The sequence below is a fragment of the Chiloscyllium punctatum genome, chromosome 5 (assembly GCF_047496795.1).
Source record: "Chiloscyllium punctatum isolate Juve2018m chromosome 5, sChiPun1.3, whole genome shotgun sequence".
Classification (NCBI taxonomy): Eukaryota; Metazoa; Chordata; class Chondrichthyes; order Orectolobiformes; family Hemiscylliidae; genus Chiloscyllium; species Chiloscyllium punctatum.
The window spans coordinates 62,333,465-62,350,219 of record NC_092743.1 but is presented as its reverse complement, the minus strand read 5'-3'; the positions used below and the strand labels follow the sequence as shown (position 1 = coordinate 62,350,219).

The 16,755-nt window shown below is 39.1% G+C and overlaps 1 protein-coding gene across 7 annotated transcripts in view; it reads right to left on the bottom strand.

Annotated features, from left to right (window-relative positions):
• The window catches only part of efr3a (EFR3 homolog A (S. cerevisiae)), a 171,993-nt gene that overhangs the window by 141,375 nt on the left and 13,863 nt on the right, over window positions 1–16,755 (bottom strand). For 5 of the 7 annotated variants that reach the window (XM_072570428.1, XM_072570430.1, XM_072570431.1 and 2 more), the window contains one exon: window positions 3,314–3,451. The exons of the other annotated variants lie outside the window; for them this stretch is intronic. In XM_072570428.1, the coding sequence (XP_072426529.1) occupies window positions 3,314–3,404 (91 nt within the window). In that variant the 5' untranslated portion in view covers window positions 3,405–3,451. The remainder of the gene's footprint in view (window positions 1–3,313; window positions 3,452–16,755) is intronic. 7 annotated transcript variants of the gene reach the window in all.

Genomic DNA, 16,755 nt, shown 5'->3' with positions numbered 1-16,755 from the left:
ACCAAAAAAAAGGAATAAAAACAGATAATCCCGAGGAAATTATGTGTTAATCAGCAGCATCTCAGATTCCTCGGATCTAGCTGAAAATGATCATGAAAGCGACTTCAAAGCAGGATGAAGACACATGGTGAATGAATACAATTTAAGTGATATGATTACACAAGAGAGAGTTGAATAAATAAATGTGCTAAAAGTAGACTGTTATGTAAGTTTATATATGCATTCAACTGTTAAATTGTATGGAAACACAACGTAAGCACTCGACTGCCCAGTAATAAATTCCTTACTGGTGGAACTAACTACAATAAACATGTTATAATAAACAGAAACCATAAATTCATCATGCATTATCATTCAGTCGTCTATTGGGTGAAAGCTGTTAAATCTATAATGCATTAGGTGTGCATTTTCCTGTAATAGATAGGAGAATAACACCCACAGCAAGACATGTCAAGACATACACAAATAAAGACACAGATACAAGGCATCTTCCTTGGTGCACTAAATCAATGGCACTACATTCTACTGCTACAACAAAAATAACACACTCAACCATAACGGTGTTATAGTTGAGAATTACTTTTCGAAGTAATTATCGTTAGCTTGCAAATGCCTCAACTAACTATCCATCGTCAAAAATTAAATATAGCAGCCATTTGAACAGGACAAAAATCTACAAAAAGAAAGACTAAATTTGATACTTTTTCCTTACTTACCATTCATGTAAAAAGAGGGAGCATTGCAGGATCTAGTAATGGAAAATGAACTAGGACGGTTATGAGATACACAGGGCAGTCCTCAGAATTGATCACAACATGAAGTTAAGATTGCAAAGAGTACAAGATAAAGAGCAACTCAATTAGAGAGAAAAAAAAGCTGGTAAAGAGGGCTGGATCTGAATGCAAAGAAAGTAAACCAAAATATTTTATTCAAAAGGAATAGATCAGCAGTGGGAAATATGTAGTTTAATTGTCAAGAATATCCAAGAGAAAAAGTACCCTGCAAACTAGCCAGTAAGGCTACACTATGGATATTTAAAGAAATCAAAAGTGCAAACTTGAAGCTGAAGGGAAGGTATATAATAAATAAATACAAAAGGCAACAAAAGGAAAAGGTAGCAAAAGGGAATACGAAAAGCTAAGGCAAGAGATTGAAAACAATTAGTAAGACAAACATAAACTCCAATAACAGCCGAACATGGAATATGAAAATGGTATTCTACATGGACAAATATTAAAAAGGTTAGAGATATGACATCTAAGAAATAGATGTGATAAATTTACAATTCAAAACAGCAAAATGGCAAACATATCAATTATTATTTTGCATCACTATTTACCAGGGAGACCAAAATGAAGGAGCTGACATTAGAATAAAATACAAGATATTTAGAATAGATAGGACTTTATTAATACACTATTTAACCTTAAAAGAATAAACACTATCCCTCGAAGGCTTTTGTGGCGCAGTGTTGGAATCTCTACCTTTGTGCCATGAGGCCTGGGTTCAAGGTCCCCCCATTTCAGAAGTTTGTAATAACTGAGCAAGTTGATTAGGAAATAGGTTAAGACCTTCACCTTGGAAAGGGCTCTTGTTACAGTGGTAATGTCGCTAACTCTAGTCTAGGAGACTCTGGTTCAAGGTCGACCTGCTCCACAGGTGTGTTATAACATCTCTGAAAAGGTTGATTAGAAAGTATAAATTTGGCGGACAACATATTAAACATTAGGGAAGAGATAGCCTTACATGAAAATGCAAGAAAAATTGAACTAGAAACGAAGAATGAGAGTAGTTACCTCATTTTTTCAAAAGGGAAATCATGCTTGACTAATGTTGAATTCTTTGAAGTAGATAAACAAAGGGCATACAAGGGTAATTAACATGGTGAAAGTGAGGACTGCAGATGCTGGAGATTAGAGTTGAGAGTGTGGTGCTGGAAAAGCACAGCAGGTCAGGCAGCATCTGAGGAGCAGGAAAACCAACATTTCAGGCAAAAGCCCTTCATTAATATATTATGTTAGGCATGATAGAGTTCCCAAAAACAACTTTCATGATGATTGTAGCCTCAAGACCAAAGTCAGAACTTTTGAGGTCATGGGCAAGTAGAATGGACCAGCAAATTAACTATAAACTACAATAGAGGAATTGTTAAGGAACTAGGAAAAAGATGAGAAGGATCAAGGATCAATGCAGAAAAGAAAACTTATTGACAATTCACATGAACATTTGGATCTTATTAATCTGAATTACCATTTCAAAACTAGCATAGGACACCAAATTGCATAGCAATGCAGAGGAGGACTACAATAAATTACAGATAGACATTAATTAACTGGCCAAATGGATATGTAATTGGCAAAGGTACTTCAACATAGGTAACAGTGAAATTGTACAGTTTAGTTGAAAGACAAAGGAATCCACACACTCTTTGGAAAATAATGAATTAAAAGGACAGGATAACCTGAATGTACAAACAAACATGTGGAAAGTAACGACACAGATCAATAAAGGCATTCAAACAAAACACTGGGCATTATCCCTAGATAGAATTGAAAACAACAGAAGTTATGCCAAACCCACAGGGAATCTTGGTTTGAGCACACTCGAAATATTGTGAACTTTCTGATCTCCAGTTAGAGTCACTGGAGTATGTATAAAAAAAGTTTTACTCGAATTCTGTGAGACATAAAGATTATAACTAGCAGGAAAGGATGAACTAGTTGGGGCATCTTCTTCCAGCAAAAAACTAAGCGCAAACTTCATAGAGATCTATGATATTATGATATAATAGATGTCAACAAGGGTCCAGTGGGAAACATTGTATGTTCCAGAGATATAAATATGCTGCAAAACTAGGGAAATATTAAGTACAAAGTTGGCTTTAAGAATTCACAATGCAATATTTACTGCAACACATTTCCTCAACACAATTTTCATTAGATTTTCTGAAAATCTATCATAACTTCAGTGTAAGATCAGCAGAATACAACAAACGGTACAAACAACAATTTTCTCTGGCTTTTCCAAAGTTACATGGGAGATCAAGCTTGCAGAAATTCCACACCATCATTTAAGGTATACTTAAAATATTTTAGTCCAATGGTTTAAAAGATTTGTATGTAACAGACTTGTATAAATAAGTCTTGTACAAATCAGTTCATAGCTTTTTTAAAAGAAAGATTGTTGCGAAAGAATGTGCTAGCATCCTATTTTTCAAATATCAAACAATTGCATCTCCCATAGAAATATGGTTTTATTACATAAATCTAGATAAACTACTGTATAAATATAAAGGTACATTGTTCTAACTTACCACAGGAGAGCAAGGGTCTTGATTCCCACCCAGTGTTAAACCTGTAGACTTGTTCAGGTTCAGCTCTCGGTACCTGAATATACCTTCGCATCCTCTACACTCTGTAGCTTCAGACATAAGACTTAGATTTCACTGCACCTACAGAATTGTATACCCACAGTCAGACAGATGATCTCTGGAGTCTAGTTACAGAAACATTAGATGAGTTTATATCAGATAAATAACTTTCCAATTAACATCTTGTTTGGCCATCGACTTGACAAACAGGATATGAAAACTGGGGATACAAGAATGCAAGATACAATGCAGTTTGTGTCATATTTACAACCAGAAACATACTGGTCATGCATCCATTCAGAAAGATGCAAACTGAAATTTTTAAATGAAGAAAGATTCCCCAGCTGAGAGTATATATAAAAAGCATTTAACTGCATGGACACCAAATGCTGAACTTTTGCTTTTCAAATTGGGAGGTTTTGGGTGGGGGAATTATACAAATCTTGTAGCCTCTACCACCTTAGATACCTACCACCAGCAATGTGCTCTGAGCAACCACAGTAAACAATTGGCATTTCATTAATACCATAAAATTGTTCTACGAGTGGCCTATTCGACGAAACAAAAAATTTGCTGGGCCCTCTTGTGGTGCAAATCCCATGAATAAATAAAAATTCTAAGATAACCTTTGTAACTTAAAGAGTCATAGCTCTACAGCACAGAAACAGACCATTCGGTCCAACTCCTTCATGCTGACCAACTTTCCCAAATTAAACTAGTCCCATTTTCCTGTGGTTGGCCCATATCCCTCCAAATGTAGTCTCACCAACATTCTGCACAACTGCAACATGACATCCCAACTCCTGTACTGAATGGTCTGAGCAATGAAGGCAAGCTTATCAAATGCCTTCTTTACCACTGTCTACCTGCGATGCAGTATGTACCTGAATCCAAAAGATTCTCTGTTCTACAACACTCCCCAGGGTCCTACCATTAACTGTGTAAGCCATGTTTTGTTCGTCCTACCAAAGCGCAACACCTTGCATTTATTGAAATTAAACTCCATCTGCTACCCCTCGGCCCAGTGATCAAGTTCCCCTTGTAATCTTACAATTACCTTCCTCACTGTCCACTATATCAATAATTTTGGTGTCATCTGCAAACATATTAACCATACTTCTTATATTCTCATTCAAATCATTTATATAAATGACAAACGACAGTGAACCCAACACTGATCCCTGTGGAACATCGCTGGTCACAGGCCTCCAGTCCAGAAAGCAATCCTCAACCACCACCCTCTTTCAGGTTTGTCTTTTTTCTTTCCAACTTGCCTTGAACACACAAAAGTCAAAGAATCTCAGAATAAGCAGAAATGGATGTCTAACTATGGCTGAGCCACTCAAAAACAAGTGTATGTGCACTCAAGGCAGAACTGCTTCAATTTGAGCCAAAGCAGTTACATACTGCTGTAGGATTAGATTACTTACAGTGTGGAAACAGGCCCTTCAGCCCAACAAGTCCACACCGACGTGCCGAAGCGCAACCCACCCATACCCCTACATTTACCCCTTCACCTAACATGGCCAATTCACCTAACCTGCACATCTTTGGACTGTGGGAGGAAACCGGAGCACCCGGAGGAAACCCACGCAGACATGGGGAGAATGTGCAAACTCCACACAGTCAGCCGACTGAAGCGGGAATTGAACCCAGGTCTCTGGCGCTGTGAGGCAGCAGTGCTAACCACTGTGCCACCGTGTTGCCCACAATTGGCATAATGCAAAAGGTCTTAATTTCATTGGTGCAGAGATTTTACAATATTGAGTATTTGTACTGCTACAAAAACAAATTGTTCCTAGTAACAAATAGGAAACAGAATTAAAAATGCAACCCAGAATACTTTTGTGAAATGGTAATGCTAATTGAATGTCATTTTATTTTACAATTCTGAACAGGAGTCATACTGGACGTGAAACAATTTGTTTCTCTCTCCACAGATTCCTCAAGACCTGCTGAGTTTCTCCAACACTGTGGTTCAGATTTGTAGCATCCACAGTATTTTGCTTTTGTACAAATTTGTAGAAGCTTGTACAAATTCAAAGCTTTTTTTTAAAAAAATCACATTTGACTCAACTAGGGACTACAACTGATTGCAACTAGAAAGGACTATTTTAAATCTCTGAACAAATAGAATGAGTACTGTATAAACAACATGGAAGTGGTCAGTATTGTAGATTCAAAACAAACTACACCAGCTCTGTGCTTGTATTGACAGAAAAAGCAGAACATACAAATTCTTTATTTTAAAATTTAAATAGGCTGAATCAATAAACGTTTCAATTAAATGAACTATGCAGTAGGGAATGCTTCATTTTACACCCGGACACACAAAAAAAGCTTTACTACAAAGCCTGATCATGTTGTTTCTTTTTGATTTGATTTGCAGAAGACCTGCAGATTGAGGTCAGGTGCTGAGAGGACCTGGCAAAAACATTATGCATTGCTAGGGCTTGTGATGATGACAGAAAATTATGTAAATGCTAACACAGTCCATATCTTTGAATACAACAAACTTCTTGTAGTGTCTGCAGAAAATGTACTTTTGCATGTCAAATAATTATTCCTCTCAGCATAAAATTAATTATAGTAAATTGTATCCTCCTCCATGAAATGAAGACTTGCAGATTTTCCTGAGGGTCTAATCTTAGTTTACAAAAGGGTTTTGAAACAATTGAAGCTATTGAACAATTCATCCAACAGATGGACAATGAAATGCTGTCCTAGCTTGTGATGGTCACATCCGTGAATGAATTAAAATCCACCAAATTTGATTGAACCATTTTTCTTTTATGCAAGTAAAAATTGCTCTTGAATCCTGTTCATGAGCATGGAAGATTTCACTGAAAACAATCACTGACTGGCACCAAGAAGTATAAGCTCTTCAAGAATCCCTTCTGTCATGATCTCACCAGATGTTATTATTTAAAAAGTCAGATCCCAATTAGGAACCTAACATGACAGTTAAAAACAAGCCAAGTACAATTATGACTCAAGTGATCTCTCCTGAAATATTAGCACTCAATGATGCAGATTTTGATTTAACAGCAACATGGAGGTTTACTACAAAAGGAACAAATTTAAAATAGAATAATCCAAACTAGCCACTTGCAATTCAATTCAAATATTTTAGACACCAGCAAAAGTATAATTCCATTAGTTCCAAAACACCCTTCTATAAACTGAAAAGAATCAGAAAACCTTTCTTATAGCAGTCAAAACACTACTCCTGATACAGTTGCCAAAACACCACTGTGTAACATTCAGGCCACAGAGAGATATGCAGCACAGAAACCGATCCTTTGGTCCAACTCATCCATGCAAACCAAATATCCTACAATTAATCTAATCCCACTTGCTCAGCATTTGTCCCATGTCTCTCTGAACCCTTCCTATTCATATCACCAGAATACTGCCCAAATTGGGAGAGCTGTCTCACAGACAAGTCAAGCAACTAGTTAAAGTTTGTGGGCTTAAATCCCATACCTGATATCTTACCACAAAGACCAGAAACTCTAAGATTCATCAATTGTCATTTCTTTTCTGCTCCTCCATAATATATTCAGCAGGTACTGAATGATACTGACAAAAGAAAAATAATCTTCATTATGTCAATCATTTTGTGAGGCATATCACAAAAGCAATTGTTATTTTTACAGTTCAGTGAGTTAAAGAGAAAGTTTTCTCCAAATTTAAGGAAAGAGGAATGTAATAGCACCGTTACCATTTGTGTGCATTTATATAACGCACACACATGCACAGAATAAACTGGTGGAGTCCAGTTGCTTCTCCATTAATCTGCCCCATATTGATATCATACTCTTGAACCAAATGGCTTGCTGGAACATTTCCGAGAGCATTTAAGAGTCAATCCGGGAGGATCCAAGATGGCGGCGACCCAGCAAGTCTGAGTCTACAGTGCTCCTCCCAAGACTTGGGCAAAGTGGGTCACCCACCCCCACCACACTCACCAAATCATTTAAAATAGCTGTTTAATTTAATTAGTTGTTTAGTATTAAATTTAAACAATCCAATCTTTAGTAAAAATGACTAAAGGAAGGGAGCCCGCAGCTCTCAGCAAGCAGGAACCCCTCCCCCACCCTCTCCAGCTGCAGCTGAGGCGCCCGCAGCCTCCCCGGGGGACTTACCCACGGTGGCGAGCCTTGTGGAAATCATCTCCAAACTGGATGCGAAGATCAACGCTTTCATTGAAGAATCCCGTAGCCGATGGGACTCACTCTCAGCTGCGCTGCGAAAGCACGACCGAGACATTAAAGAAATCGAGCGCAGAATCAGAGGGGCGGAGCTAAAGGCCGCGAACTCCGAAACTACAGCACAATCGGCCGTGGATCGGGTCCGGACTCTCGAACAGCGAGTCCAGACCTTAGAGCATCATATTGATGACCTCGATAATCGAGGTCGCCGAAAAAATATTCGTTTGCTGGGCCTTCCCGAACAGGAAGAGGAAGGCCAGCGTACAGCATTTCTTGAGCAGTGGCTGCCACAGCTTTTAAATCTGGAGGCTGGATCAGGCCAGGTAAGGGTGGAATGGGCCTACCGGGTCGCAATACACGGGCCCGGCTCGAACCAGCGTCTCCGCCCGGTCCTGTTCCGGCTGCAGAGCTATAAGGAGAGGCAGATACTCCTAGAAGCTTCTAGAAATCTTGGAAAAGATTCCCAAGCCATGATCTATAAAGGATCCAAGATCATGTTATTCCAGGACTTTTCCCCAGCTCTGGTCCAAAAGAGGAAGGCATTCGATGAGGCGAAGAAGTGTTTAAGGGACTTAAATATTCAGTACTCCTTACACTACCCAGCGACGCTACACTTTAACCATGAAGGATCCGTATATAACTTCGGATCGCCGGAAAAGGCTAAGGAATTTTTGGACTCTCTTGAGATAAATTGTAAGAGATAATGGATGTTGGATTGCTTTCCACCCACTCCGGTTTATATCCCCCCTTTTCTTTTTTCTTACCTTACTGTTTAATATTATCTTGGGGGTTGGGGAGAGGGATTTATTTATTTGTTCTCTATTTAACGATTTTCTCCTCTCCAGGAGCGGGTTGTTTTCCCTTGTTATTTTGTATTATTATATTTAATTATTATTTGTGAGGTTGTAATTTTATAGTTATATATGTTTATACATGGTATTAACATTACCAAATATATCCAGGTGTTGGTGTGGGTGGTAGGGTGCTCACTGTTAACTCTAGCTTTGTAGTATATCTGAATTCTCCTCATCCTATTGAGGAGTGCCTGGGTCAAGGGTGGGACATTGGTTGGGAGAGGATATGATGGACATTTGGAAAGGAAGTGACACCCCCCTGGGAACAAGGGGGAAAATCTCCATTTAAATACTTTTTTTTATTATTTAGAAATAGTTTTTTTTATTATACTGTTGTGAGTGTATTAGAGAGCCTGTATTTTTGTGAATTTTATATGCTCTATGTTCGGGATGTTTTGGATAGGGTTTCCCCTCCCGAGGGGTCTCAGATTTGCCCGGATGATTATGGTTGATCAGTCAGTTAAGTGGTGCACCTGGAATGTCAAGGTGGAGTAATTCGCCAGTCAAAAGGAAGAAAATATTATCAAATCTTAAGAAAGAAAGAGTTGATATAGCTCTCCTACAGGGGAGACACCTGTTGGATAAAGAACACTTGAAATTACGACAGGGTGGATTTGATCAGGCCTTTTTTTCTTCTTTTAGCTCAAAAAGTAGGGGAGTTGTTATTCTTATTCGGAAGAATTTCCCTTTCAAAATCCTAAATCAGATAAAAGACGAATCTGGACGATATATTCTGATTAAAGCCCTTATAAATGGAGAAGAATATGAGATTTTAAATTTGTACTGCCCCCTGGCACACCCCTTTAAATTTATAACTGAAGCCTTCTCAAAATTGATGGCTCTTGGTGCCCGTCATACAATTATAGGGGGAGACTTTAATTGTATTATGGATCCGGAAATAGATAGGATTCCCAAGAATACTGCAGGAGTATCTCCCAGATCTAGATTGGTGGATCTGAACAAAGAATTAGGATTAGTAGATGTATGGAGATGTCTTCATCCACAGGGCAGATATTTTTCTTTTTACTCCAATCCACATAAATGTCATACCAGAATTGGTACGTTTTTTGCCCCCTTGATTTTTTAAAATTCCATAGCACCCTGTAAAATAGGTAGTATAGCAAATCCGACCACGCTGCTGTATATATGGAAACCAAGGTGAGGAACAACGGGACATCCCCTTGGCATTGGCGTATGGACCCCTTCCTAATAAAAGATAGTAAATTTGTAAAGTACTTCTCTCAAGAATTTAAAACTTTTTTAGAAATTAATTTAGGTACGGCTAGCAACTCAATGATGTGGGAGACCATCAAAGCTTACGCGCGAGGTTTGATCATCTCCTACTCAGCGACCCAGAAAAAATTAAAGGGAGAACAACAGCGTCTGCTCAAAGCTCGCTTAAAAGCAGCTGAAACAGCATACGCTGATAGACCTTCTATTATCAAATTGCAAAGGATTACGGCCCTTAGGGCAGCTCTAAACACTACGCTTACCCAAACGGTTAAGAGGGAAATATTATTTGCAAAACAAAGGTTATATGAATTTGGCGACAAACCAGGTAGATACTTAGCATTTCTTGCAAAGAAAAAAAAAGGCCCCTCAAACTATCACGTCTATCAAGAAAAGTACGGGTGTTTTGACTCATGATCATAAAAAGATTAACGTAATCTTTAGAAAATTTTATTCTGATTTATATAAATCGCAGGATTGTGAAGACGCAATCATTTTTTAAAAATTTCACCTTTCCGGGCCTAACTCCGGAACAGGTATCAGTCTTAACTGCTCCCCTAACAGTCCAAGAAATACTTGACCCAATCAGGTAACTTCAGAGCAGTAAGGCACCTGGCCCAGATGGTTTTCAAGCTGAATTCTGTAAAGAATTTACAGGAATATTGGCTGGTCCACTTAAGGACATTATAACTACGCATAGTTAGGGCTGTCTCCCGCCTTCGCTGAAAGAGGCAAATATCTCTCTTATCCTTAAAAAAGGAAAGGATCCAGAAGATTGTACATCATACAGACCAATATCCTTGCTAAATGTAGATTTTAAAATCCTTTCTAAAACGTGAGCATTGCGACTAGAAAGGGTACTGCCATATCAGACAGTAGGATCAGACAGGGTTTATTAAGGGCCGTGATCATCCAATAGATTAGATTAGATTAGATTAGATTACTTACAGTGTGGAAACAGGCCCTTCAGCCCAACAAGTCCACACCACCCCACCGAAGCGCAACCCACCCATACCCCTACCCCTACATCTACCCCTTACCTAACACTACGGGCAATTTAGCATGGCCAATTCACCTGACCTGCACATCTTTGGACTGTGGGAGGAAACCGGAGCACCCGGAGGAAACCCACGCAGACACGGGGAGAATGTGCAAACTCCACACAAACAGTCGCCTGAGGCAGGAATTGAACCCAGGTCTCTGGCGCTGTGAGGCAGCAGTGCTAACTAATATTAGAAGGGTTTTGAATATGATTCAAGCCTGCCATCAGGGAAAGATACCAGGAGTAGTAGTTTCATTAGACGCGGAAAAGGCATTCGATAGGGTTGAATGGTCATATTTGTTTTAAATATTGGAAAGGTTTGGCGTGGGAAAGGTGTTTACCAAATGGGTCTCAACATTGTATAGTGATCCCAAAGCAGTTGTGGTTACTAATGGATTAGGTTCGGATAGCTTCAGTGTGGGTAGGGCTGCCGTCAGGGATGTCCTCTCGTGCCATGGTTATTTACACTAATAATTGAGCCATTAGCAGAAGCTATATGGGCTGATCCTAATATAACAGCCCCGAGGATTGGTACAGATAAACATAAAATTACCCTTTATGCAGATGAGGTTCTTCTATTCCTCAGTAATCCTCTGATGTCCGTACCTCGCTTAATCCAAGTTATTAATACATTTTGCGCATTCTCATGCTATAAAATTCATTTCTCAAAATCGGAGGCTCTGCCAATGGGTGGCCTTGCTATGATACCCCACTCAGTGGACGGATCCCATTTTCCCTTTAGTTGGTCCCTGGAGGGTTTCTTATATTTAGACATTGTTATTACCCAAGTATTTGGTCAGTTATACAAGGCTAACTTTGTGCATTTACTGGAGAGGATAAGGCAGGACCTCCAGAGATGGGGAGCTCTTCCAATTTCCTGGCTGGGTAGAATAGCACTAATTAAAATGAATGTCCTGCCCCGTCTCCTATACCCTATGAGAATGCTTCCGGTGATGCTGCCGAGGCTGGCACTACGTAAATTATATGGCTGGTAGAGTTCCTTTATCTGGAATCATAGACGGCCCTTCATTAAGCTGAAGAAGCTACAGCTTCCACAGACAAGAGGAGGTTTGGACTTGCCAGATTTTAGGAAATATCAGTTAAGTTCCCTATTAAGTTACATAGCCGATTGGGTCTTGTCTGATCCACAATCAATCTGGCTGGACATCGAGGCTTCTCAAGTAAAATGCCCACTTATTAACCTTTTATTTTCAGACAAGAGGAAAATCATTACGGATCACTGTAAAAACCCTATAATACTAAACACAATTAAAGCTTGGAATATAATGCGGCAAAATGAGGGCAACTCACATAAAACATCCCCCTATGTGCCAATAGTGGGAGCATGGGAATTCCAACCGGGGTTTACAGACGCCACTTTTAAACTCTGGAGATCCAGGGGTATCGCATGTCTAGGGGACCTATTTAAAGATGGGGTCCTGATGTCTTTGAACAGCTGCGTCAGAAATTCGGATTATCTCATGGAGACCTCTATCGATACTTCCAAATTCGAGACTATATACAGAAGACGACTACATTATTAGATAGTCTTTATAAATCGGAGAGAGAATGTAGAGTACTATGACCAATGGGGGTATCCTCCATCAGTACTATCTATCATTTACTACATGATGAAGAATCGGGAGATATGGACAATCTGCTTAAAACATGGGATCAGGAATTGGGACTAGAAATCTCTACAGAAACGTGGAATGACGTTTGGGAAAACGCCAGAAGAATCACCATCTGTAACAGAACGCAGGCTATCCAGCTGAAGATACTTCATAGGGCCCATATAGCACTGGATCGATTGGCAAAATTTAAGGCAGGAGCATCTCCAATGTGTCCCAAATGTAAAATAGAGGTGGGCACTCTTGTACATTGCCTATGGACCTGTCATAAGATCCGTGGATACTGGACTAAAGTAGCAAGTACCCGGACAGAAATTTTAGGAACGGAAATTAAAGTGGACCCTGTATCTCTCCTTTTGGGCTTTTCGAACTTTCCTTCCCTGGATATGCACGTGAAGAGATTATTTTCTATTCTCGCTTTCTGTGCAAGGAAAAATATTTTGCTAAACTGTGTGGCTGAGGGCCTCCCTGGACTTTCAAATTGACACAGATTAATTATGGAATGTATTCCCCTTGACTTCCTTACAAATATGGTGCACCGAAAGACCGAATTATTTTATAAAATATGGCAGCCCTTCTTGACTAATATGAATACAGATATTTCGGCTATCCTAACAAGGGCTTTTATTTAATTGAGATTACGAACCTGGCTGGTCCGGGGCCCCTTGGGAGAGGAATCCCGCACGAATACGGGTTTTGTTACATTTGATGTTAACACATTCCGAGCATGTATCTCACTGGCCAATTTCTATGTTATCCGTTGTTTTTTTTGTTTTTTTTCTCTTTCTCTTATTTGAATAATGTAAGAGACTTAATTATACACTCTGGTTAGTTGTAGGTTAGATTAGTAGTTAGATGAGTTTTGTTTTTTTCTCTGTATTTTTCTTTTGTTAAATTTTGGCTGTTATATATTTAAGATTTAATTGTATATCAATACTTGAGAATTTTGTTTTTTTTGTAAACTTGTAAAAATGTTAAATTTCTAATAAAAATAACTATATATAAAAAAAGAGTCAATCCCAACATTGAGAATTTGGAAACAAATGTGGACAAGGCTAGATTTTGTCCCCGCAAGAACATTAGTGAACCAACAATCAAAAATTATTTCATCATAACCATTGCTGAGCCAAGCTTCCTTTATTCCAAATTCAGCAGTTGCCATGGTGGAATTTGAGCCCTTGTTCCAAGAGCATTAGCCTGGATTGCTGGGTCATTAATTCAGTGGTATTAACACTACACCACCGACTCCTCACTTTCATTCTAATCCCCTCCTCAGATACTCAAGAGTATTTTTCTTTTGTTTCAGGCCAGGTTGTCAATGAGAAGCAAAATAAATTAAACATGCTGAAAACATGAGGAGGTAAGATGACCAGAGAGAACACCTGTTACTTAACAGAATATCACCAAGCATGAATTCTAGTATGCAATGATAGAGAGGGGAGCTGACTTCATGGACTTCAATACTTTTGAGTTGTGAATATTGTCATATCTTAAATTTTAACTAGAGATTAAAACTTCTTAGCAAAGTTAACTTGCCCCTCTTACAACACTGCAGCATACAAAGATCCTACTAATTACAATACTATTTACACCATTTACTGAAGAATGTTTGCATGAGGGTTAAAACCTATTCCATGCTTGTGAATTGAATTCTCCGCTTTGCCATGCCTCTCAGATCATGTGCATAAGGCAAATAAATTAGACCCAGCTCTGCTTGGATACACTGAACCCGTTTCTTGACTTCATCCACCTCCGATGGTTTTATAACCTTCAAAACCTTATCTAACAAAGAACTATTGCTAAGTACTGGAACTGTAAATTAATCAAGTCTCAGGTGCATTTTGTGGAAGTCCCAGAATTCCATTACCCTTTGGACACCAGAAGTGTTTTGTGACATACTCCCTAAATGGCCTAACTCTTATTTAAAAGACATACCCAATTGATTGGAGCTACTCTACTATAACCATATATAGTATAGAAGGGAGCTACTTGGCTGATTCAGGCCACATCAGCTCACTAAACAAAAATCCAGGCAGTTTTCCTGCTCTATTCCTGTAGCAGTGACGAGGAGGGAAAGGGAGGAAGGGAGAAAGAGGGAGAGAGAACGTGAGAGCACATGAGAGAACGACAGAGGTAGAGCCTGATAGAGAAAGACAATCGGCCTGTAGCAGAGACAGTTATTGGTTAGCAACTAGAAAGAGTTGAGATTTTCTGGGCACAAGTCAGAGATCAATTTTTATACATGACTATCGTTGTAAGGGAGAGAATGACCGAGCAGCATTTCATCCAGAGAGGCAACTATCAATCTGAAGACGTGGATTTGAATCTTGGTAGATGGTGAAATTTTAATTTAATAAAAAATCTGAAATTAAAAACCATTGACAATTGTTGGAAAAATCCCATCTGATTCACTAAAACTCTTTCGGAAAGGAAACTTCCATCCTTATGTGGCCTGGCTTACATGTGACTCCAGACCCCACAGCAATGTGGTTGACTCTTAACTGCCCTCTAGGCGATTAGGAATGGGCAATGAATGCTGGCCTAGTCAGTGACAACTACGTCCTGCGAATGAATAAATTATTACACATGTGTATATGATATCTCAAGAAATTAACTGCAACGACGTACGTTAGCAGAAAGGGTGGACAAGTGAAAAATGGAGTTTAAAACAGAAAAGTATTAGATGACATACTTGGGCAGAAGGAATGGTGGAAGATAACTAAAAAGGGCAACTAGAGACAGGCAATAAATGCTGGCCAGCTAGAGAGGTCCATGCCCCATGAGTAGATAAACTGTTCGCAAGTGTGAAAGGGCAGGGGGGCCTGGGAATCACTTGTGTAAATCTTTGAGGATCGAAAGAAATATCACGTAATTAGCAATCAGATAGGATCTCAGTCTTCATCAATATCTAAGGAAGTTTTTCTGATTCTCTAGATCAAGTCACTCTAACCCATATGTGTGTTTGCAAACTTTGTGCTTTTAAAATTGAAAAGGTGACGTATATTTTATTAGACTGAGTTGAGTACAAGAAAAATTACCATTGTTAAAACTGTGTCTCTTAAAATCACAACAAAAGCAGTTATACTTCCTAATTCAGTGGGTGACAGGAAGAAAATGACAGTCAATTGACCAGCCCTCACCTGGGAGAATTAAAGTGCAACTTGCAAAACATTTATCCTTAAACTCTTTCTTTCTGATCATCCAGACTGTAAAAATGCACCTTCCAAATGAAATCGTAATTTTACCCATACTTTCTTTTGGCTATTTGTTGCTCACGATACAATCTCTACAACGTAGAGACAAACAATTGCTTGACTACCTTGAAAACTATCTCCATTAGACCAATGGCATGGCTGAGAACTGGGTTTCCCAAATTGTGGATCATGACTCCCAGGAAGGTTGCCAGTCAAACCTTTGGGGTTGAGAGCTCTCTGACAGTGATGGCTGCTGTGGAGATTTGAACCAGTAAAAACAGCTGCATGCCTCTTCAAAATGGATTTGGTATAACTGGTTGATGCTAGGGGCCCAAATCAGGTCCTGAAAAACCCTGTGGAAAAGTATGTACTGATGACAAATTCTGTGGATTAAATAGTTCCCCCTACTTCTCCAGCTCTCTCACCCCAACCCCAATGCCCTCATCCCCACAGCCATAGGTTTTCAACTGCCCCATCACCACCTTCCACCCTGAACATTCAGCCACAGCCATAGAAGGATCCATCAATTAAAGTATTACTCGTAATTCCTAGTCATGTTGTACTGGGTTCTCAACTTCAAATGCCACTTTCAAGTCAAGCAGGGGTAAAAGACTGGAAGATAACACTGAGACCTGCCTCATATCACAACATTTCCAACCACAAGACAGCTCAAAGCACTTCACAGCCAATTTGTACAAAGCAATGTGCCCTGAACAGCAATGAGATTATGACCAAAGTCTTAGTGATATAAGGTTAAGCATTGGCTCAATACCTGAAGAAATCCCATGCAAGGAAACTATAGTTGCCATGCAATTGTACTAATTGTGTTAACATTTAAAGGAATTATATTTAATTATAGACAGTGCTTAACCATGTTAATATTCATTTCTTTAAACTACTGGGAGTCATTGTCACATTCCATTTTGTAAATAGAGATTAAACTTTCATTTTATGCACTTTAAACTGCCCATGTCTATATAATGAATTTGGGTGAGCCAGCACAATTGCTCAGGTAGGATTGCAAACTTCAAACTCTAGATCTTTATTATTAAGAAGCTACATGGATTTTGCTTGAAACGTACCCTTAGACAGTCAGGACTAACATTGCATCACACCTGGAAGAGATTAGGATTAACCTAACCAGTGATATTACAGACTTCAGGATTTTAATAATTTGTTGTCGACTGATTGAATCAACGGAAGATCAGCTATCACACAGC